Here is a 25964-nt window from a genome sequence, read left to right as displayed (position 1 = left end):
TGAGAAAATCAGCAAATGAATCACTTATTAAAACAGTTGTTACATGATTGATTTCAATTGCTTCCTTTTACATTTATATTTCCAGCTTTGCTAAAGACAAACTGATTGAAGCAGGAGTCAACATGTGAATGACAGTCTTTATTATAACTTTACATTAATTCATGTCAACCCATTTTAAATACTATTGTGATTGCTAGATCTTTATACTATATATTTTTTTCTAATAGTGTACATTAGTATATGCTTTTACATTACTTTGATTTCCCTTTTATAATCCAGTATCAGCTGTAGAAGTACATATGTATACACTGTTGCAACACTGATATTATTTTATGATCTATGCTCTGCAGAACACTTTTGGGTAATAAGTCTTAGCCTGCGCTAAAATAAAATAGCCACACAAAGACCAATATTAAAGAAAAAGCTGAACATTGGCACAGGGGTAGCACAAAATCCACAATGAATGAGCTATTGAAAGCAAAGTGCAATGGTTGGAATATTATAACTCACTGAAAAGCATCAAACTGGTTAATAAATCTAGTTAAAAAGTGTTCCTAAGAGTTGGGGTTTCTGAAGTACTCATTCAAAAAAAAAAAAATATATATACTTTTTTGTTCATGGTTGCAATCAGTCATCATTTTTAAACACATGATACCACAGCAGTCAGTGCCTTGGCATTGTAAGCAGCATATTATTCCATCTTTGTCCAAACACAGCTTAATAGAAAACAGAACAGACAGAGTTAGAAGAATATATTTTTCCAGCAGGAAGCTACAAAATATGTAGTAATAATTTTTTGCAAAACTTGATTTCAGGAATTAAAGAAGAAGGTTATATATATATATTAAAGAAAGTGACACTAACAGAGTTCAGAAATGCTTAACTGGCCCACAAGAGTCCCTGCTCTCTTCAACATCTTAAGGCCCCTCCAGTCACATCTGGTTGGTCACACTGCACAGCACTGTTGACTGACTGAGAGAAAGCTGGCTGTCATTCACTGTGTTTGACTCGGTCGTGGTGGTGGTGGTGGTGGTGGTGGCGGGTGAGTTGGAAGGGAGCGAACCAACTCCTCCTGACACCTGGCTCCCCCACGGCCTCCACTCCGGTCTGGCTCTCTGACTCTGCGGGCTAAGGCTGGTGGTTGCTATGGCAGGCCTCTTCCCCTCAAATGTCCCTCTAACCAGTCCATTCAGCACGGTGGAGGCAGAGCTCTGATCCAGTTGCTCAGCTGAGACCAGAGGCTGCCGGTCCTCTTCCTCAGAGATGGCAAACACGGGCACGCTGATGTGATCACCCTCGCCAGGGAAATCCCGCCTCTTTCCAGCCTGGCCACTCTCCATCTGACACTGGGTGGAGGAAGAAGAGCCAGAAGTGGGCTCTGATGGGGAGCCCTGGGCAAGAGAAGCCCCGGAGGCCTTCGCTGGATCTGCCGTCCCCGACAGCAGGCCAAAGCAAGGCCCTGTGAAACGTGAGCGCCGCAGGTTGCTGGTGGAGTTGAGCCGCCGCTGCCTCTGGGCAGGCTGCGCGAGTGGGTAAGAGGCATTGCTGATGCATGAGTCAGAGATGGTGCTGTTATCTGCCTTAGCTTCCAGGTGAACATCTGAGAAGACCCTCCTGCTGTCGTCTCCTCTGCAGTCAGCTACGAGACTGGATGGAGCCTGCAATGATATAGGACAGCAGCAGACCTTTTTTACAACAGATATTTAAGAAAATAAGAAAAGCACAGGTGAAACTAATAACACTAAGAATGGCTCTGACTCAGGAAGCCTGCAAGTCAGCATGCATAATACCAGAACTTTGTAACATGAACCATGCAATAGAATGCAGCCAATATTAATGTTAAACATGACAACTCTGCTTTTGAAACTCTGAAAAGTCAGAATTCCTGCTGTGAAAAAGGCTCATGTGGCATGAAGGTGCCAATCATTCTACATTACCAATAAAACATATACATACTATTGCTTGAGTATACCAAGAGGAAACAAGGATCACTTAATAATTTAGTGATAAAAATGTATCCAAGATGATGACTTAGGAAACAGGGCTAGAATGACTTTTGCAGTCATTGTAAATCTTTAAATCTTGATTTATTTTGGAAAAGAATAACAAAGAAACAATAATCTGAAATTTTAACTGTTTCATGAAATTTCATTAAGGAACAATTCAACTTAACTACAAAGTACATATTTTATTAGTTTTCCCTAGTGGTAGCCATGCAGATAGTTTTGGTTATATTTACCCACAGAATGAGATTTCTGCCACTCAATGCAACGGAAGAAAATGGAATTCCTTTTGTGCTGCTCAATGCATTAAAAATTGCATTTCAATAATCAATAGCAAAGTATCTTCCAGAGACAATGTCTTAGTCTGGATAATATTGACAGCTTGTCTGCATAGTTAAGTATCCTAAGACGTAAGTGAAGGAATGTGTTATGTAATTTGGGGGAACTAACCTTTAAAGTCGAATAACAATACAGATCAAGGCAATGCTAGAGAGTAGACATGATCATTTATACTGGAAGCATGAAATTATTCCAACAAACCGCCTCTTTGTTCAGTAAGTATACATAATCCTGAATGTGAAAACACAGCAATGGTTCTATACTGACGCTGTCCACCAGCTTGGTGAAAGGACTGGTGGAGTTCCAACTGCACCACTTCTTATGCAGCTGTGGCAGTGGAGGGAGGAAGTCCTGGAAGGTGCGTACGCTCCATGCTCTTGGTCTGGCACAGCTGCTGCTGCCATCTTTGGAGGACCTGGTGCCAGTCGGTGAAGAGGTGGAGTCTGATGAAGGCCAGTCACCTGCAGGACTGGGTCCAGTGTCACTGTGCCGCAGGAACCTCTCCCGCTGCTAAGAAACACAGAATGTCTGAATGTAAAGACTGAAATGAGTAGCATGAACCCGTCTGCAGATGGCAACAATGGGTTTTTGTTTGAGGATAGCATGTCCACAAGCAACATTATTGGAGGTCTTTTGTTGCCTCAATGGAGTAATAACTGACCTGTTGCTGCCTGAAAAATTATAATCTGGTCATTTATGTAAATGTTCCCCAACTGCTCAGTGTCCAGAAGTGAACACTGCGATATGTATGTGATATGAAAATATGTTCATGATTGCACACCAAGCAGAAAGGTGCATGTGTGCGGCAGACACTTTCCCTTGTAAAACAGGGTTTTAAAAACAAGAGTGGCCTAGAGAGGATAAACAAACTAATTAGGAAGAAGACAACCACAAAACGTAAATAGCTCACATATCAGAGGTGGCATTATGTTCAAGCACTCAACTGCAGCTACAATGGTCAATGAACTGCACTGTGCAAGGGGCTTGTTACTGAATCAGGCACGCATCTTTGGTATTAAGAGCTGATGGAAAGAGCTCAGATAGCAACAACAGCACTGGATTATCTCATTTCAAACCTTGAAGAGGATGGATAATACTATTACTTAACAAGCAGGAAGTATTACTCCTGTATACAGACAGTAGTGACATTCGGCTTACACATTTAATTGCTATCAATCGAAATGGGCACACAGAAAAAGGCATTGCTTCATCCAAACTGCCCTCAATTTATTTATCCCATCCAACGTACTCGTTAGGGAATTTAGGGCCTGACTGGCTGCCACTTTGCTGGTTGCACCTGCTCCGTTTCCTCCACACACCTTCATTTCTGCCCACAGATTGTGTTTTGTACAACATTAATGGATTAACGAGAAGGAACTGTACTGATTAGCTTGGCCCGCTCAGACACACAGCCAGCCAGCTGAGCGTGTGTGGCTCACGTACCGAACTCATTCATTATTTATTAAGTATATTAAAGCTGTCAAGTGAACAGGAGGGGCTTTGGAACAGGTTCAGTCACATTTGTGGAGTTGTGTGTTATGCACAACTCTTGCCATCAAATAACCAATTGGGGACACAATGCCATGCCGAGCCCCATATAAGTCATTTTTGCTTGAGCAACTAGGAAAGGCTAATTGTGATTGACAGGTTTGATGTGTGCAGGCCACGTTATCCTTCCTGATCAGTCAGCTGCTGTTAATCAGAGGCGGGTGGAGGTTTTAGGGGTTGCACCCATCAGAGGGAAACGAGCCAATAATCCTTCCCACAGAGTCACTAACAGCTAGCTTTGTCTAGACAAGAATTAGCTCGGGGTTTAAATAAAATGTTCTTTTGGTCACTAAAGCCCCACAAACACAATGACTACTTTTAGGTGATGAATCAGCCACACAACGCAGTTGCGTAAAAAAACCTCAGTTCAAGAAGCGGGGTCGAAGGACCTCCAGGGGTGCCTGAAGATTAACCCAGACTTTCCCCCGTGATCTCGACACCCCACCTACAGCAGGAAAGGTTTTACAGTATTTGCAGTACTTTGCAGCAAAATCTTAGCAATGGGGTTCATGGTTTAATGCATGACTACATATTTGTGGGTGTGCGGCAGGAAAGTACCACACTAACCTGGAAGTTGACCTTGAAACCACACCGGCAAGATGATTTGGTGTTTTTTTCGCCACCATCTCCACTGTTAGCCCTTGCAACATTTCTCAAACATTATTTACATGAGCGTCTGCATCGAGGACACACACAGGCAGACCACACAGTGTGTGCCAAAGCGTGCATGACACACACAAACACACACACAATTGGAGCTGGGAATCTGGCTCTGTAGATAATACTCCATTAGCCTAGGCTGCAGAAAAGCTTGCCAGTCCTTCAAAAAAGCTGCCAGAGCTGTTTTATGCCAACTCTTATTCCAAGAGAATAGAAAAGAGAGCAGAGGAAAAAAAAAAAGCCTGGTCCGTTTGCTTCTTCCTCAACGCTTCTCCCATCTTTTAATTATCCTCATTTCCCATGTATGCCATTGTAGTTTTCATAGGTTTAGAATGAACCACGCGTACGTAAGTAAATTGGTGTTGTTCTTATTAGGAAAACTGGGTCAATTCAAAGCAATGAATGTCCCGTCACCTCAGTTGGTTCAGGGGTCATTTCTCCAGAGTTAGCGGATCACCCATTGAGAGTTTGGACTTAAATACTTCACTGTATAGCATCAAGACTCCGTTTTTAGACAGGACATTTTTCTCCACATTTACCAAGATGAGGGAGGGGAAAGAAGACCTGTGCACCTGTGCAACTTCACAAATAAGGAGTATTACTTTTTGTCTCCCTCCACTCAAAAATGTGTGATTTACTGCTTAACATCACTTGAGTGTTTAGACTTAATTATGAAGAACTTGACACTAGAAGGCTGATTTTACTGAGTTGGGAAAGTCTCTCTGTGCTCACCCAGGTAGTGCACACACTAGCATGATTTTGTGACATCACAACTAGTTTCAAAGCCAATCGTGGTCCTGTTTGCAACTTACACATGTGTGATGTGGAAACCAGAAGCCTCCTGTGAACATACACTGAGAATAAACTCCACATTGATGTAGGAAACATCTTAGGTGTAGTAGTTAAACTTGAAATATATATATTAGAGTATTCAGAATTTGTCAGTGAGGGAGAAGATGTGTAGAAGTAAATAATTTAAAATAGATGAAGAAGTATAGTATGTGAAGTATTTTGTATATGTCTTAAAACATGTCTAGAAGGGATCTTTATTCATTTTTACAAATAAATTTTTCAGGGCTACTGACTGTTTAGCAATTATTCATCATGATCAATTAATCTGCCAATCATTTTCTAGAGTAATTGATTGAAAATAGTGAAAAATGCCCATCACAGTTTTAATAAGCCTATGATGAAAAACAGCAACGAACAGAATTACAAAATGTTTGGTATTTTTTGCCTGAAACGGGGCCTGTGGTTTTGCACAGCAGACAACCGTACTGGCATTAAACCAGGTCTTACCGTGTGAGGGGAGAAGGGCAGCCTGATTGGGCTGGGGGCGGATGATACAATGAACACCTCATCTGCACCGAGGTCGAGTTCAGTCAAACCGCTGGTGGACAGATCCACCTCTGCATCCTGGGAAATGTCCCCACCAGCACTGACTGAGGAAATAGAGAAAGACATACTAAGCATTTAGATATATATTGAGGAGGTTAAGGCCATTTTTGATCATTGCTCACACAGTATATACCGGTTTTAGTGTAGGAATTGGTAAAGTGGCATTTGCACAGTGCTGCTCTAGTGACAATATGTATAATGTCAAACTTTGTACATTCTGATTTTTGCCTGTTTTTATCATTGAAGTTGAAATGTAATTTATTCAATTAAAATAAATGTAATTTATTCAAATGCCTAACATGAATTTCATGCTGCTTGGTCTTTTAAGTCTCTGTGCACTGTAGAGCTTTATAATGTTGAACTGCAACTTAAATAGTTTAATGAAACAACATGCAGAGTAAGCTAATCTCAACTCCTTTACTGTTTATAAGCTCTGTGTTTTGGTGTAAACTCCTGCCACCGTGACTGGAGCCCACAGCGAGGGGGACTATACTCCCCTGTTGTTCAAACTACTCCCAGGCTGCTTTGTGGGTTAAATGCCACAACCCACAAATCTCCCAGCCTGGGTTCAGTCCCACTGAGAGAGCGAGAGAAGCCTTCGGATTGTTCCAGGATCAAGCCTGTGTGCTGTTTCAGAGCTAATGCAATTTTCCTTTCCATTGAAGTCTTATCAGAACAACCAAGACTCCTCACACATAGTTTGTTTTTCATTTAAATGTTTAACTCACAACATATTTATAGTGATTCAACCTATAGCCAGTTTATGAAAGCATTTATATTTGCTGATTGAGCACCAGGTATTGGGCCAGTCTTTCCTCGAGGCAATATCATTTTGGGAGTTTTACATTTCCAGAACAACAAAGACAAACATATAAAGAAGGAGCACCACCTAGAGATACTGATCAGCACAACACTCACTGTCTGATTGACAAGCCATGTCCTGAAAAGCATTATAATCATGGAGGCGCATTCCTTAAACCCCACTAAAACTTTATCAGATCTTTTTTTTTTTGCCAGAAAATACATTAATGACAGATTTATACCCCTGAAGCTATTATTATCATTCCTAAAATGATTGTCAAAAGTCTAAACATGTTTCCTAAATATAAATCAAAATGAATGACATCCACAAATCCACAATAATCTGCAGTTGGTGGGTTTTTGGTTTTCTGCAATTCTTTTCTTTTCTCTTGGTGCATTCCTTGTGATACAGCACGTCTTAGAAGTCTGCACGAGATAACCACAATATGGAAGTTGAGTAACAGCGGAGAGAAATTGCTTATTACTTCCAATTGTTGTGTTTTTTAATTAAAAACCCATGTTAGCGATACAATATCAGTTTGTGTGTGTGTGTGTGTGTGTGTGTGTGCGTGTGTGTGTGTGTGTGTGTGTGTGTGTGTGTGTGTGTGTGTGTGTGTGTGTGTGTGTGTGTGTGTGGATTTACATGTGTGTCTCTCTCACCTGTGTGTAGCGAACTGTCGTTGTTGTTGTCCTGCTCTGTTGATGCTACCAGGTTGTGCTGATTCTCGGCCATCAGCCTCAGCTCGCTGACCTCGGCCCCGCTGTTCTGGACACCCTCTGGCACCTGCAGCACAGCACCACACCATGCAGGGAATCAAGCCCCAAAACCTGACAGTAGCAGCGCTTTGTTTGCAACGGATGAGCACAGAGCCACTACACAGCACAGTGACATCAATCCATCCATCCATTATCTATACTTGCTCATCCCTTGCAGGGCCAGGAGGGACTGGAGCCTTTCCCAGCAGGCAGCGGTCAACACAAATGCAAGGTCAAAAATAAAGATATCAATATGGTATTACTATAAAAAATAATATCATAGTACTTTTCTTATTTTTTAAATATGCAGATATAGAAAATATACTTGCTGTACATATTTGTATTGTTTTTGCGTGTTCAAATTACGCTGATGTGACATCTGATCTATATTCTTGTGGTAAATCTAATATGAGGAGGCTTTTATTCAAGCATTTTATTTAATTCTGTTATTTAATAGTGTATTTTCTTTCCGTCATCACTGCAAATTACTGTCACAATGTTGGATTTACAGAATTTAAAATCGATATAGGCTATCTATATAGCTGTAGGTGGGATTATTGAAATGCACTGCACTGCAAATACCTCATATATATCATAGCATGGTATATGGTTCATTTTTTGGACACAATGATAGTGTGTATATGCTTATACATTTTCTTAATCTTAATTAAATGTCATTAATCTATGATTCCATTGCCTCAAAGAAATATTCCAAACTATTCTCCCTGCATCATCATCATCATCATTATCAGGGAGATCAAACTTAACTTCAAACCTGAGTGAACCTGAGGTGGTAAGGCTCTGTGCTAAAGCAGTGGACAGTGCTGGCTTCAGAGGCAGAGAATATTCAAAGAAATGTCCAATGATCCCAGGTAAATCCGTGTCTTGAAAGGAATGTCTGACTGACGAATAAAGCAATAAAGAAAGGAAGCCAGGAAGGGGAGGAGAGAGAGTGACATGTCAATAGGACAAAGAGAGGAAGAAATGGGTAGAAAGAGTACACAGTCATGTCTGTACCTCAGAGTTGCTGGATGCGCAGGAGCTGTCTCTTTTTGGACACAGTTTGGGTCTGGAAAACATAAAGCACCGCAGCAATTTAGTTTATAATTACAGACATATCCGAAAACCAGCTTTTATGAATGTCCTGTATTTTTTTCCCACTCCTGGCAATGTTTTCTCGTGTATAAAAATCCCTCTGGTGTTCACAGTTTGACCAGAAATGTAAAAATGGACACTATCCCAATCCAACTGTACTGAAAAAAGAGCTTTTCTGACATAGTAACCACCTCGCTCAATAGTAATAGCTCCAACATACCCGTGGCCATTTCTCTCTCAATAGTTGCTTTGTTGTGGTGTTGGATGATGGAGCGAGATGCACCACAATCTTGAATTCACTCAAATGGCTCCAGCTGTTCAAATAGTGGTTGTTACTGAGCTGTCACCGCCGATACCCATTTCCAGTATGTGTGATAGCAAATTCTGACCGTATCCAGCATTCTTACTAAACCGTGGCTACTCACCATGTCACTGTAGCTTCTGGAGGTAAGGAGAGTGATACGTGTTTCCTCTCTGCTGGCCGAATACTCTTTTCATTTAATTCCACAGGCGCTTTGTTGGCTGTTGATATTAGATTCTTTTACAAGTGTAGAAATCTGTATTTTCTTGAATATCTGATATTTGTACCTGCTCGTCGATTCTTTCCTGTCTTGTTTTTAACTCCATATGACCCAGTGAAGCATGCAGAAATACTTGAACAAGTACCCACTTATTAAAAATTAATCTTACAGCTGAATGAGCCCATTACCAGCCACCGGTCAACTGAGGGCAACGCCTGTTGTGGCTCTCATCCACCTTTGGCTGTCCAGAGAGGGGACCTTGGGAGTTAATCTCACTGCTGCTTTAAACTTGTAAGATCGCGCCTAGCTCGCCAGGCTAGTTGTTTTCCCATGATTTCTGTGAACTCGTTTAAATTAATAAGGAACAACTAAAGAAGAAGAGAAAAAAACAGCTACTAAGGCTGCTCATGGGCTTGAAGTTTCATGGTAATGCCTTTCCTGGCTTCTGAATGACTTGGGTTGTTGTTCTTGCTAATTACACTTTCATTTTATTGAACATGTGTTTCCAATTTCCCTGTCATTAATAGTTAGAACCTGTGGAGTTACTGCGCCTGACGGATGAGTTGGAGACACTGAGTTGCATTTGAAATGAACACAAATCATAATAAACTGGTGTTTCTCACAGCAAGCTGAATACTGATACCGACACAAATCTAAACTTCCTGGATTTTGAATCCATCTGGATCAGTAGGATTACACGGTCATCTTGTCAGAACGGATAGTATGACAAACCTCCAAATTTATCCACTCTGCTTGTGTTCATTGTCCCCTGGGATGGACAAGAGGGAACAGCTTGTAAATTACACCTTTTGATTGTCTGACAATGCTAGCGCTACCGAACACAGTGTACACATTGAGTTTTACCTTTCCTTGTTGTCCCCCCCCCCCCCCCCCATTTCCCCGCCCATTCACTTTCATGCAGCCTCTGTGTTTTTGTGTGCTGGAATCGATGCCAGGTGCTGTACCTTGAATGCCCTGCTGTCTATGGTGAGAATGCTCCACATCAAGAAAGCCGCACCGTTGCAGCCAAACCCAACTAATCATCAAGGGTCACCACATCAGGGACTGAGGCTTCCAGCTGAGTCAACATAACAAAGTGGCGACTGTCTATGTGCGAGTGTGTGCATCTGTGTGTGTGTGCGTGCGCATTTACTGTCAGACTAGCCCAATTTCATTCATTAAAGGACTCAAAGATAAGACCACTTCTCAGGAGAATGTTTACTGGGAGCTCAGTTAAATGGGGTTCATGTTTATGCAAGAATGTGAAAATTTTATCTTATAACCACATACTATGATTTATTAAAAACCGAGTCTAGCCACAGTAAGCAGTACTGTGAAGCTTTACTTAGGCACAGCAGGGATTGAGCTAAATGCTAACGTCAGCATGCAAACATGATCACAATTACAATGCTGACATGCTGATGTTTAGCAGGTATAATCTTTACTCTGGTCACTATCTTAGTTTAGCCTGTTAGCATGCTAACATTTGATAACTAGCACTAACATAAAACATAGGTGAGGCTAATGGGAATTAGATTTGTACCATTGTATCTGTACAATATTTCACCGCAGTCCATTTAAAAGTGTCAACTTCATGGTGGAGCTGAATAAAGCTTTGTTACCAAAGCTATTAGGAGATCTTCTCTGGGGACTGTGGATATCTCAGGGTCAATTCTCATGGCATCCATCCAATATTTATCAAGATATTTTACCCTGAACCATGACACGGGAAAGAATGACTAACCGCTATGGTTGCAAAACAATTTTGCATTGTATAAAACATTACACACTAGCTTTTACCTCCTGTGTTTAAATCCAAAAACAAGAAACCTGGTAAAAGTGCAATAGTTTTAGAGTTTTACTGTTATTTAGCAGATCACCACAAAACTATATATCTTCACGGGGCTGACATTCATTACTCAACAAATATTTTGACCAGTTACTTGTTTTCTGGCTTTCTAAAACACACATACCAGACTGTTTTCTGTATTGTTTCTCTCTCTCGAAAATGTGTTTTTCTTCTAAATGATTGATAGCTGTACAAAATACTTTTACTAAATAATAAGAAATGTCTACTTCATCCTAATGAAGCACGAACCTGAGCTAATCCATAATGAAAATGATAAAAGCTGCAATTGGCATTATTAATTGTCAACTAATCATTTCAGCACTAAACATGACCATCATCTGTGATAACTATTGACGTCCATAATATTAGAAGAAGTAAAGAGATGCCATATATTACATATGGCTGAAACTCTGGAAATATATATTTCTATAATATATATATTTGTCTGTATTTATTTCATTTGTGTTTCTAAATAAAGTTCATCTACTTCCATTACCTGAAAATGATGCATAGGGCACTTGTAAGTATCATGGCGAAGAAGGCAGCTCCACTCACAGCAGCCAGCAGAGAGTCAACCTTGTTGGCTGTAGGAGCAAAGGTATGCCGGTCCCCACCTGGCTCGGTCAGATTGTGGTAGTGGAAGATGAGAGCGAAGCCACGGCCCCAGTGAGTAGTGGTAATGAGCTCCATGATGACCTCCACCATTTCCTGGCTGGAGCCGAAAACCAGCTGGCTGCTAGGGGGCCGGTTGGACCCACAGAACCTGGAGGAGAAGGTGATGAGGTCTGAGATATAGAGGACATCGTGAGGGCAAGCGTCAAGCACCGACTGCTGGGTTTCAGGGCTCACAGCTGGAGTGTCAGTGGAGTGTGGCGAGGCAAGGGTGGTCTCCTCCACAATTGTACTCGAGTTGGAACTGGGGTTAAGGTCTACCCTAAGGTGAGACGAGGAGGCAGCGTTGACAGCCCTCTCTCCAGGACGCCCAGCTCCAGGGGGGACGAGGAGAGAAGGGGAAGGTTGCAATGTTTGGCCAGAGGAGGCATCTGCAGATCTTTTGGCAGAATTTGAGACTTTGGCAATCTCCATCTTTGTGGACTGTTCCTGGACCACCACCTGCTTCACCTCACTGTCTTGGGGGGACTGCTGAGTCTTTGTGACGGCCCCAGCACTGTGAAGCACAGGATCTTTATCTGCTGATGAAATTTCATCTGTCGCTAAGCTGCCAGGCGTGAAAGTCACCTCTTCGTCTGCCTCTTCCTCTTCAAAATTAGAGGTGGCAGAGTACTGTGCCGCGGACTCATGGCTTTCAAACACATCAAAGTCAAATATCTCTAGAATAAGCTGGTAATCAACAGGCACAAAGAACTGCCAAACGCAGTGTGTCCCAGAGGAGTAGTTGTAGGGGAAGCCAGGGGACAATATCAGGCCTTGGACATCCACCACATCCACCTTGGCACCACAGTCAAAGTACACCTGCAATATGAATTACATTTAGTTAGTTGTGTGACAAGTCTAAACCTACTTTCAAAGGTTATAACTTCCAATATGACAAAATAGGCCCTTAATGACACCCCTTAAGGTAAGGCTTTGTGACACTAATGCTGGCATGCATGGTTATCTTCGGTATTATGTTGAGAAGTGTTGACCAGTATTATATTACACTCAGCCTAAATGCTTTGCTGAGTCATGAATTTCAAATAGTGGCCACTAAGTGATTAAGTTCTTTATGTCAAAGGTACAAACAACGAAGGTACCTATCAGCAAATAATATACCCAACTTGAAGTCTGATTGCTTACTGACATAAACCAGCTTGAAACTGAACTATTCAACCCTGCAGTTCCGCCTTCATATCAAAGCCTGTGTTTTTCCTGTATTGCCTGCCTGGGTAACCCTGGGGAGGGTATTTCTTCAAACATGCTGGCTGTAATGCTTCCCAGGTGTGTGGGGATGTAGGGGGACCTGGGCCCTAAGCAGAGGCAGATGTGTGGCTGGGCCGGGGAGCTCAGGACCAGACCATTGCAGGAGGCCTGTGTGTTTATGAGCTTTCCTGTTGGCCTCAGTTCTGGACTGTGGGAATGACCCAGACTGGCAGACCCCCATCCCAGACAGGTAACACACCAGCACCCGCGGGCGACACTTGTGCTTTGGACAAGGCTAAAAGAATAAGAGATCACTTTGAGAATGCAGTTTTGGGTGGGAGGGGAGACAGAGGGCAACAGGGACACAAGAGAAGCTGAAATATATGGAGCCAGAAAGGCACTTTGATGCTTCATGGACCATTTTTCCCCATCTGAATGTGTTTATCAGAGGCAATCAGCTCAGTAAGTATATTGTAAGCATTAAAATCTACATGTAATTTTAAATCATGACTGGAAGAGAGGACCACTCGCTCAGCCCTCAGGTCAACAAGATCCAACCGCAGCCTTCTCTGTAGTTGATACAGCTGACAGCCGAGCCTCAGCATATTACAGACATACTGGATGTCAGAGAGGGCAAGAAGGGCAACATGACCCACGTAACTAAAGAAAATATACAGTATGCGTGTATGCGATGAAGCCTCAACCATGCTGTATGGTAAAGCCCAAATAAGAAACAGGTCCAAAGTTCAATTCGTACTCTCTTGAACTCTTCAAATTACATCATCACCACATGATTACCAATTCTTGTAGCAGTTTTTCAGATTTTTAGTTTATCTGTGGCTCTATGTGTTACTCCACGATTCAGTCCCATAGCGTTCACTATGCAAACTTTAAGGGAAAAGTAAATCACTTTAATTTGCCCTAATAACATTTTTTGTAATCTCACAGGTGTCTCTACTATGTCAAGTTCACGGCTCAGGCCGTACCAGTGGCCACCACTGTGTGGTCATTATGGATTTAAACATTGGTTTCATACCGAGCAAACATTTTCAGGCAGATAGAAGAATTTTGTTGGATCACAAGAATACCTTAGATGATACAACAAGCTGTTGTATAAGTTACAAAAAAAATCGCATTTTAATTCTCCCTTAAAGGTTTGTGTACAGAATGCTATGTGACTGTTGTATCAGATTCAGATTCACATTATTGGTCATTCTCATGCATTTGCATACATAAAAACTAAATAATGTTTCGCTTAAAATAAAACCGAGCGAATAAATAAAAAGAGGATACAAGGCAAGACATTGCAAAATTTTCTAAAATAAGTATTATAAATAAATAAGCTAAGAATCAATAAATAAGCTAAAAAATCCAATTAAGGTGACTTCTTTAAAGTGCAAGTGCTTCACATCAGTCATTTCAGTGGCAGTTCATTTATTTTCAGGTTCAGGAGCCTGACTGCTTGGGGGAAGAAACTGTTATGCAGTCTTGTTGTTCTGGAGCAGATGCTTCTGTACCTTTCCCCCGATTTCATAAGGGAGAAAAGGCTGTGGGAAGGATGAGAGGAGTCTTTAGTGATACTGCAGGCTCTACTAATGCAGTGTTGGTTGTAAATGTCCAGCAGAGACGTCGAGTAACAACCCTAAACCATGAGCATGGCCTATGAAATGTTTGCCAGTCCCTTTTTGCAATTCCAAGAAATGCAAAGTGAACTTATATGGCTGACCTAAAATATGTGTGTGTGTGTGTGTGTGTGTGTGTGTGTGTGTGTGTGTGTGTGTGTGTGTGAAACATATTAGCCAGCTTACTACTGTACAAGCCATAGTTTTTCTAATTAAATTTGCAAACATTATCACTATTGTCAAAGACATTCAACTGTTTGTAGCATGTGATGTACATTAAATATAATGTAATGATTTCTCATTAAATATTCTTAATATTCATCTTAATATTTTTCAAAATTCTACCAAATTGGATATTTATTATTTAAAGTTTTGTAAATGCTGATGAAAACCTACCTCATTAAAGTCCTTTCTCATGGTTTGTAATTCGCTGTTTGTTTCATTGACATTTGGGGGCAATTGCATTAGAGCATGACATGCTACACTTGCACTGCCCACTCACTTAGTAGAAATTAATGTGCTACGGCAAAGAATTACATGGATGACATTTGAACGGGCCAAATGGCATTCCTGCTGAGGTTAGAGAGAGAGGGAGAGTAAGCCGATTTGGGGGTCGCAATGTTTGCAGCGAGGTTGCGCAATGAGGGGAACCACTTCACAAAATGGGGGCAGACAGGGGGAAGAGAAGGACTGCGCGCCCCCTTTTAGAGCAAAAATAACCAGGGACGAGGAAAAAGTATTGAAGTTCATTTATCCTGTTCTTAATATGGCTCTTCACCTCCTTTGTCACAGATTCACCCTGTTTTAGCCTGGATTAATAAAACTATGAAAAGGTTTAAAAAAAAAAAAAAAAAAAAAAGAGATCCAAATAATGCTTGTCTATAAATTAACAGTCTCTTAAATGATGTGAAATCCTACATCTGATGAAAGAGAACTGTGTCATGGACAGAGACTGTGCCATCTCTCCCACCAGGACGAGGCGGCCGGGAGGTCCCCACCACCCTGGGATGTGCATGCTAGACTACACATGAAAAGGCCCCAAAGTGCCACAGTGTCGAATGGAAATGGGACATTCTTATAATGCCAAACATCTCAGTTCTGTTACATCACAGGCCGCTCCACTGGCAGGCCGCTAATTATTCAAGGATGCCTTTTCTCATGGCAAAACAATGGGCCGCAGTGCCGTTTCGGTGAGCCACTCCACGATGGGGAGGGCAGATTATATTTTAATGAAGTGATGCTAATAAGTACAAGGCAAGCTGAAAGTTTACATAAGCGCCGGCTGGTCATTGCGCCCCAGTTGTGCCACTGACAAGGAAAGAAGTAAATCAACTGAGCACATAACTGTCTGAAATGACTTGTTCAGTGAGATGTCAGACCAGCTGCTATCATAACCGAGAGGCCCCTAACAAATGGTATTGTTCTATCATTTCCATTTTGCGTCGTTTTCCATTTTACAAAAAGGAGGGGTGATGGTGTGGGGGTATTTCAATCACATTCCACGATGGGGTTAATCAGTCTGTCTAATTACCACAGAGGCGCCTTTATTTCCACTTCTTGGATCTTAGGTTATGTGGTGGAATTGATTTGTTTGTATAGTAACAGAACCATATTGACATTTTTTTCTATTATGCATTATAACATTATTTTATTCTATTTAAATATAATTTACATTAAAAAATATATAATGATTATTTAAAACAAAGAAATATTTTAACAAGATTTTTATTCTATGAGGTTGCATTCTACGTAAAGTAAAACAAAACCAGATTAAAAAAAGGGGGGGGGGGGGGGGGGGAAGTTGACCAGGCCAAAAAAACACTACACTTGTCAGTACTCTGATTTGACAAAAACAGAAGTCTGCAGGCTGACCTAACTGTTCACTGTATCAGGGATTTTTTTTAAACCACCCAGGCTGACGACAACACTGTGAAAACTCTGCAACACGAGCTTGCTTCTGCTTAAGAACTGTTAACACACACGTGCATGCGCACACACACACACACAGACACTCTCCCTCATGCACAAACAGCCCCGGACTGGCTCATAAACAGGCAGGCGGGCCCCTCAAAAGGGGGCAGGAATCCTCACCAGCCCTGTTTACTGGAGGAGAAAAGTGACACTGCTTCACAGGCTAGTGCTTGGGCAGCAGCAGTCCACTCAGGATGCATTACAATCGCACTCAATTTCTTAAGTCGGTACTGATACCAACACAGTAGACCAGTAGGCTGTAGCCTGCACTGAATTTATTTCCACTTATCTGTAATTACATGAAGTAGTTTGAGAGAATTTGATGCATCAGTGATACAGAAGATATTCAGAAAAACAGTTAAGAGAGTGATGCAGCTACATACTCACTCCTATATATAAGATATAAAAAGTGATTACTAAAATAAAAAATAGAACTTATCACTGAAAAAAATCAATGATTGGGATACATTTCCCAGAAATCACATAAAAGCTGGAACTATTTCAGTCTAACAAGATTAGGAGTGACACTAATGTCATTAGAATAAAAAGCATTTTTTTCTGAAAGTGCAACAAATGAGTTTCACTGGTGCAGAAAGATATAGATCTCTTGCAGTATACACTGACACATGACCTCACACATACTGTACCAGAGGGCAGTGCTTGCAGGATAAACAGAATCAAGAAAATATTTGGAACTCCTTTTCTCATGAGATCCAGTTTAAAAAAATATGAACTTCCATTATCAATCACAGAGAGATATGCAGGAAGGCAAGTTTGAAAGGAATTTTAAGGATTTAGACAATTTTGTGAGCAAAAACAGCTGCAATTCAGTATCAGGACGATGCCCCATTTGTGTTCAATATTTTTGCACAGCTCCCTACAAATACACTGATAGATTTCTCCAAGTAGTAGCAGAAAAGAGGCTCCTTGAGGTCATCCTTACACAGCTGTGGAAAGCGCTGATACTCGAGCCTGGGCTTTATCACATATCTCCCCTGTGATGTAAATGCCTCTCCTGGTGGGCTCATGTTAGCGGCTGCACGTTCAACCCAGGGTGAGTTTACAAACAACTGGTGTGGCGGCCTGATTAAGCCCAGGCATTTGTAGGGTCGCCCTCGTTGGCCACAGGAGCGCTGGCTCAGCACATTTTCATCACTGTGTGCATGATGAGCGACTTATGAAAGACCTCTTTGAGCCCAAACATGTATGATCAACATTTTATTTACAGGGCCATCACTTGAACGTCTCTACATGGAAAAGTTAAGATATATTACTGGCTGGTTGATAGGACAGACTCAGGCTCTCTCTTCCATGTTTGTGGTGTAAACCTATTAACATATTTCCCCTAGAAAGAGCTGTTGCTGTTGCTGTTGCTGTTGCTGTTGCTGCTGCTGCTGCTGCTGATGTGGTGGTGGCTGTTAAAGCGAGCCTGTGGAACCCTGTGGTGAATCATGACCTTATCTCCACGGTGGTTTCAACCAGTTTGGAGAAATCATTTCCAGATTTAGGAATGTGATCCAGCAAATGCATCCATGAGTCTTTCGGTAACACCTCAGTGAGAAGCCAAATCCTGTAGGGCTGAACTGTACTGACACAGTAACGCTGCTATCAATCACAGTCTTAATGGATACAACATTTCCAAGTGCAATCACAGCATTGAAATTGCCAGACAAAATTATTTTTTGAATATTCATTACGGTCACCTAATCCCATGAAAAGACCAAAATCAGAATGTTTCTGTCTCTCAATACTTGTTTGTGGCTCCCAGCCTTTGGTTCCCAAATATGTAAATCTTCCCAAATAAAAAAAATCAGGTCACAAATGATTCATTCAGCTTTAAAAAAGCTCAGTAATTTCCTAAATGGCAGGGCACTGTAGCTTTTAGCAAGTGTTAGTCAAACAGGAGGAAATAGTGTCTTTATTTGGGACTATTTTCAGGGGTGGATTAATACACACTTGGTTTTCTCAGGGGTATTTCTGGTTTAAGAGAGTATGTGCAATTTAGTCAAAATAAAAAAACTGTGTGTGTGTTCATAAAGATAAAAGGAAAATGTCACCCATTGCAACTGTGTGACTCACTAATGTGTTTGTAATCATTTTTGGACAACAAAAACTCTATGGCATATAGAAATATATGAGGCTCTGAATACAAAGACACTATTTAGTAGGATCAATTCATGGTTACTGTATTTGCTGACAATAGGAAGAACATATATGCATCACTAATTTTATCCTTAAAACGGTTTTATTTGATGCATTTACGAGGATCTTCTTGTAAAAAGGATGCACCTTGCTGCTGTTTAGATCCTAACAAATTATGACAATTTTGTCTGCACAGGCAATTCAATAATGCAAAAATAATGTTTATAGTCTAATATAGCACAATAATCTCTCACATTCTGAAAATTACAGTAATTCAAATGCAGAGACAAGACCAGTTAATTTGAAAGTTCATATATTATTTATCAGCCATTAACTCTGTCATTTTGTCTTTTTAGTGATAAGGGTCCACCTTAAAACGTCATGCAATAAAAGCAAGTGCAACATCTTTTTTTAACGCTATGAGTGAGGTTTATTTTCTGTTGTTCAATCGACTGCAGCTGCAACACAAACAGCACAACTTTCACTCAGTCTCCGCCTCTAGTCCTGGCCCTTTTCATCCCATCCCTTTTAGGGTCACACTGCAGCTCACTGACACACGATGACGTGTTTATCTGTTGACAGGTTGTGCGTATCTGTTGTCGGATAATTCATGGGAGGAATAAATTAATTCACAGTTCACTGGGGTCCTACAACACAATTCAATTAGACATGAATTTTCCCTTTTATAAAACCCTCTGAAAAACAGAACACACCAACAAAACCAAGATCAAATTCACTCACAGTGCTGAATTGTGGATTGACAAGACTTGGATGCCTCCCATTTTTTTCTGAGGGGGATAGAATAAATTCCAAGCTTGTTTATGCTGTTCCAAAAATCAACTTAATACAAAAGGGGAGTGGAGGACAAAGCCATCATTTACCGTGCCCCCTGAGGCAGATAATTGCAAAGATAGTGAGCACCCTATGCACACAGAAACTAAAGCTGGAGACGCTGACAATTCAATATACCAAGGGCTTTTGTTGTCGAGTTCTAAGAATTGTGGTGCTGTGCCTTCATTCTCCATTAGCGGAAGAGGACGATTCTTGACAGGTGGAAGCCACAGAGCTTCTCTTGGCTGACAATGTGGTCTTGATGTCCTAGTGGAGATCTGTGTCATGGGTAATCCTTTTATGTTATGACACCAGCCACTGGCAAACATGGGGACATTGTGCTGCGTCATACATAAATCAAAATCAGAAGAATATTGGATTAGAAGACTGAGAGGGTAGTGTAGTTCATAGTCTGAATGCTTTGTTCCAAGACTACAACAAATATTTGGCAAGAAAGCAATTAAAATATTCAGGTTTGCAAGATATATCTCTCAGATGCACTTCGATGCATCATCAGTGACGCTCCTAGGGTCATGGTGGGTTTCCTAACTCCTCATCCAGGTGACCTAGCCAGGATTGATCAAGTCCCGGATTGCATCCCAGCAGCTTGTTGCTGCTGGGATGCCTGCCTGCCTGCCTTCTTTATCCAAAGCCACCTGGTAGCTCTATGTGGTTTCAGTGAAGTAACATATGCCCCTTCTCTTTGTTGCTCTGGTGATCCCAAGCCCAGTCAGAGCTTTGCATGAGCTTCCCCCATGTGTTCTTCCAAGAGCAATGTCAGTTCTCATATACCTGGCAGAATCTTAGAAGATTGTATCTAGGTGGAGTGTAATGTGATCGGGGAACTGTAGTCTTCCAAGATCCACTCTCAGCTGCCAGTCTGGGACTGTGGAAAGTAGACACGGTATTGTCTGTGGTAGTGAGAAAAGGGATGGTTTACTTCTGGGGTGGTGCTTATTGGACTGAATGGCTGTGGTGACCACTTCCACAACTGCCTTGAGCACCTGGGCAAGGCGCCAGTGGCCGTTAGTCAAGGTTTTGGGGCAGCTGCTGAAGAAGAGGTTGAAGGGATGTTCTCCCTGAACAGAGATGGCAGAAAGGTGTTTCACCTCTGCCTCATGTGTTAAAGTTTGCCAGGGTTGGTAAGTTGTCATAGACAGTTTGGACCAAGAATCTGATGCAGTGGAGGTCAACCCTCCAGAAATGGAGAAATGTTTTCTCACCTTGTCCAGGCTACTTGCTGACTGAGTCCCACCATCTTGCTGACCCTTACCTCCTTTACGCCTGTGTGCACTTCTTACCGGAGGAGAAGTTGTCGCTTTTATTTGGCTTGGAAAGTAGCTCAGTTCAGATCTCACCGTTGTCACTGTCCCAACGAGAGCCATCTGCATTAACTTTGCCTCTGTCACCTGCAACTCTTTGGCAGCACTCTACTTTCTGCCTGTGCAAACCTCAATGCCAGCTGCTGCTATTTTGGGGTACCTGGAGTCTTTGTACCGCATGGCTTCTCGTCATCGCAAATTCTTCCATGAGGCCTGGTGACCTGTTGGGTGTTGGTGGACCGTGTAGAGCAGCACTGTTACTGTTTTTGCTATTGCTACTGGTATATCCAATCCTTGAAACAACCGGACAACCTAGATTTGTCAACCTTGGTTAACTGTAAGCCAAGCCTCAAAATCTCCTCTGGTTTTGTGAATGGCAGCTGTGTTCTTCAGGCTACAGTTGAAGAGTTTCCCCAAACTCTTGTTTGGCTGTTCTGTCAAAGTTGGGATGGTGGTTTTGCAGAACTTCACAATGTCCACTACTTCTCAGATCCATCTGCTGGCATGGACTGATGATTTTGTGATAGTCATTTCATCCATGTAAGCTCTGATTGGTGACTGTCACACATTGGTGACAGTTAGGGATGTTTGGTACTCCATCTCTGCTGACTTGACCACCATATTCATGGAAAGAGCAAAAAGGATGACTGAGATGGTGCAGTTAGTTATGATACCCTATGTCAATCCTGTGCCACTCTGATGTTTTAGAAGTAACTCTATTCTGGAAGTTGTTATTGTAACCCACAATAAGGTCACTGATCTTGCTGGGAACATGGTGTTTTCGAAGACACTCTTGAACAAGCTTATTGTTGTAATTGTTCTTTAGAAGGGACCTTGTCAGCCGTCAGTACAAGACATTTAAAAAAAATTGTCCTCTGTGCTGAATAGTAGATGGTTCTAAACTGCTCGATGTTTTTGGAGTTCTCTGACTTTGGGGTTCCAAACACCCTTGGCACACCTCCACTCATTGGTGAGTCCTCTCCAACAGATCACTCTCATAATCTTCCACAGTTGCTGTAGGAGTCTTAGACATTGTTTATACATGTTGCATGGTATTCCTATTGGCCCTGGGGGAGAGGCTGAACTTGCTACCTAAATGTGCAGTGTGTAGAATTTAGTGACATCTAGCAGAATGGACTTGGCAGAAATGGAAGATAATATTCATAAGTATATTTTAATTAGTTTATAATCACCTAAAAATTAGAATCGTTGTGTTTTTGTTACCTTAGAATGAGCTCTTTATATGTACATAGAAAGTGGGTCCTCTTCCACGGAGCCTGCCATGTTTCTACAGTAGCCAAGAACGGAAAAACACAAGTGTTTTGGCCACTGTAGGATCTCCTACACACTTGGAAGGTAGGGGGAAGGGCTATGCAGTTGGTTGCAATGTGCAACCACAACGTTAGATGCCACACCGTTAGATGCCACTAAATCCTACACATTGCACCTTTAAGGACTTCTAGGACTTCTGTCCAGCTCAGTTCCTTCATGTTGTGTTAATAAAGTTTTATTAAGTGTGGGAGTCATTTTAAGTACATACAAGTTATTTTAAGAATAGTGTTGTTTATTTCCATTACCAAGACCACATGAACAACATATAGCATATATTAAGTTTTCTAGCATTCTACTATTCATTAGCAACAAACAATGTTGAACAGTAAGGTCCTTCCCCTAACAGAGACCACTGAAACTGCAAGGGACATGGTGATCAAATCCCATTTAACAAAGAAATGCCATCCAGACATCAAACTTCCTTTCCTCAAGAGCAAGTACCCAGTCCTGCTCCTGTCTATGTAAACATGGCAGTTTAAAGCGGCTGACAACGTTCATCAAGTCCTGTCATCCTTAGTCACATGTGTAGTCATTCTTATGACGCAGGTATTCAAATAAACCAAACTATGTAGTGACACATCAGGTTGATGTATCAAAACAACTTTAAAACCTAAAAAAACAAGCTCTAAAGACTCTCTGTGATCCTCACTAACATGTAAGCTTTGACTCCACCACAGGAGAAGAACATGTCCAACATGGATGACAGAGTAATTGAATAAAAAACATGCCTGAGAAGCAACCCCTGACTGTTTGAATCCCTGTTCATCTGACACACACTTTTGATCATGAACTCCTTGCATGTCAGAGGCAAAGCATGGGAATTCGCCCTAATGAGTATGAAAGTACAACAACATAAGGTTAACATGCTCTGTGTGGTTCTCATTTCAGCAGTTTGGACTCTGCATGCCATTCTCTGACTATGTGAAGTGCAGTAACATCAAAACATGCAAGTGCCATCAAAACATCCATTTAAAAGCCCCAGAGGACAGAATATGCCAGAGTTCGGAAATTGTTAAATATACAAAACTTTAATAAGTTTGTCGTGTTAGGCAAAGGTGCACGAGAGTTCCCGGTATGATGTAAGGTGATTACATTCTTGCAATATTAGGCTACATGTTTACACTTTTTAAGATTGTGACACATGGGTTTGGTTTTTTTTAATATAAAAAATGTGAAACTGAACTTGAATCTTTCGGCTAAAATTGCAAACCGTCTTTTAAAGAGACATTTTTTAATTTACAGTCGTTTTTATTCTTCATGGGGCTCTCTTTATGCGATATAGTTTGCTCCTAAACAACTTTAGCAAGTTCAGAAGCAGCGTGAGCCTGCGCTTTTAAGAAGGTAATGTTACGTCCTGTTGTTTGTTAACAAACAGAAGGTTCGCAAAACTCCAATGGAAAAATAGAAATGTGATTTGCTATAGTTCACAGGCGAACTTTTCCGCACTGTTATACACGAGGTAAGCAGTTTTCTGAAGCAGGGTGGTCTTCTGATAAACTCGGCGTAAATGTTATCTAACAAAAAAACATGAATTGTGCAAAAATATAAACTTTACAAAATTGGTTCATATTACGTACCGCCTTTGCTACTGCCCACGGTGGTGCACTGTATTGTAGTACACATTTGTGGAGTGACTACAGCAGATTATATTTCAAATGTAGTTAATGCAAGAGCTCTTTGTGTAACAGACGTATGCCGAATTGAAAGATATCCCCCATTTTTTCTTAAAATGACTTGCCTCAAGTTCATTGAGGTCAGTCATTTTGCCGAGGGGCAAACAATTGCCAATTATCAAGATTTATGAACGGAGTTCGTGACTTTCTCTCTACACAAGTGAGCACGGCACTCTCAGCAGGGCTTGAAATAAAGCTTGTGAATTATTTTTTCAGTGAACAAACGTTAACTTACTTTCTGTGCCACGCATCCCATCACGAAGAGTAGATATGTTGTCATAAAAACATGTGCCCCAAGCGACGTAACACAACTCATTTTCCTCTGATTGTTCCTTTTTAATACGACGCACAGTGAACCGTATCCCGCTCCTCGTCTTCCCTCTCATTCACCTGAAGTATCGGGAGCGCGCTTCCATCGTTCATGGGCGATCTCGAACACAGGACCAGACCTCAGACTTCAACTCTCCCATTCAAGACTTTATAGTAATCGTTTATTGTAGGCTACAAAACCTGTTTTAAAATATCCTGCACAAAATGAATAATCTTCTTGGAGCTTCTATTTGGTTTATGATAACCATGATCCACAAGATTACATATTATACATTGATATTAAATATCTTTATATTCCTTCCTTACAGATATTGAAAAGTTATCTAAATGTTAGTCTTTTAGCTTTAGTTTTAAATCTGTGGGTGTGCCTCACGCATTCAGCAATGTGCATGTGTTTTAATAAGAATCAAGTCTCCGCTTGTACATTCCGACAACCAATATGGATTGAACTATACATGCTGTGTTATTTTGTATTTAGTGTCAGCAATGGGGTCTATGTCTAACTGTATTCAGTACAATCTAAATGAATGAGTGCCTACACAACTACCTACATATTTTTCTGAAAGACGAAATTGTATTTGTAAATTCATTTCCTTTCTCTTTCTTTCAAAATTGTATTTGCATAGCATGAATCCGTCTAAATGGTCAAGAAATCAAATAATTAATAGTTGCTCATTAATTTAGAAAATACTTACTATGACTAAGTTACTACTTTAACCACCCTCACTCACAGAGACATCCAAGTTATTATGTCATGCACCACTCCAAATATAATTTAACCTATAGACAAAACTATTAGGTTGTTAAAAACGTAATTCATTTAAAACAGAACATGCAAATACACTTAACTAGTGTTAAAGAGGGAAGATTACTGGCAACATAAAATCCTGAGAGCTGTAGGAAGTTATATATGGAATCTTTATATGATTATATAATATTTCATATTAATAATTATTCTGATAGCTGAAGTGTTACTCTGAGCATCAGAGACACATTGCCTATTTACTGGTCTACTACAGTGTAATTCTTAGTTTTACCACTGGATGGCGCCAGACATTTTGAACTCAACATCCTTTACTAAACTGCACACATAGCAGCTAAATGTATGTATGTATGTGTATGTATATATATATATATATATATATATATATATATATGGAGGAATACAGAGATTGGATTGTGCATAGATGAACATCCATGTATCACAATTATAGTACATACACATTTTACCAGGGTTTAAAATGAATTGAAATCTGCAAAATAGGATTATTATGATTGGTAATTGCTTAGTGTAATTGTTCCTGCAGAAATGTTTAAATATAAACCATTGGAGGGTTGATGGCCATCCCAGAACACATTACACACGGATGACAGTCACTTTTTTTTTTTTAAGGCTAATGCAATTATATCAGCTTAATTGTAAAGGATTTGAGTCATTTATGTGGACCCCACTGTAATCTCATTACATTGAACTGTAGCATGATATACTGATGTGCATATTGATGCAATCCATGCATTTCGTGAAGGCTCAAAAACTCGTGTTTGCAGCGTTTAATTGTACTTCTGGGTGGCATCACCCGAAGCTGTAGTTAAACTGCAGCTGACAAGCAGGGTGTAGCTCTTTGACCACAACAGTGAAGCAATGTACCACATCCGACAAATCTTCACATATCTCTGATTCATCCCTGTGATAGTGCTCGTTCTATATTATAGGTCGTCTAACACATTTATCATTGCCATATGTTTTCGTTATAAGATTATCTTAGATCATTAAAAGAATGAATGATTGTACTGAACACAGTGAGTGTATACAGTGGGCGCTCGGTCGCCTGGCTGTCAGGCTGTATTTGGTTCCCCTCCTACATAGATGTATTGTTTGCACCCACTGTTTCTAGTCGGACTGATAAAGGG

The 25964-nt window shown here is 40.9% G+C and overlaps 1 protein-coding gene across 1 annotated transcript; it reads right to left on the bottom strand.

Moving 5' to 3' along the window:
• Nucleotides 1-142: 142 nt before the first annotated feature.
• si:dkey-112e17.1 (uncharacterized) lies at nt 143-24086 on the bottom strand. The gene is made up of 7 exons (XM_062418231.1): nt 23959-24086; nt 11467-12443; nt 8523-8574; nt 7410-7533; nt 5850-5992; nt 2610-2852; nt 143-1658 (listed from the first exon to the last, which is right to left on the bottom strand). The coding sequence occupies exons 1-7, from the start codon at nt 24037-24039 to the stop codon at nt 933-935; spliced, it is 2346 nt and encodes a 781-aa protein (XP_062274215.1). The 5' UTR covers nt 24040-24086; the 3' UTR covers nt 143-932.
• Nucleotides 24087-25964: the final 1878 nt, after the last annotated feature.

Source organism: Scomber scombrus, chromosome 4, assembly GCF_963691925.1.
Source record: "Scomber scombrus chromosome 4, fScoSco1.1, whole genome shotgun sequence".
Taxonomy (NCBI): domain Eukaryota; kingdom Metazoa; phylum Chordata; class Actinopteri; order Scombriformes; family Scombridae; genus Scomber; species Scomber scombrus.
Note: the sequence above shows the minus strand (reverse complement) of the source record. Positions and strands in the feature narration are given on the sequence as shown.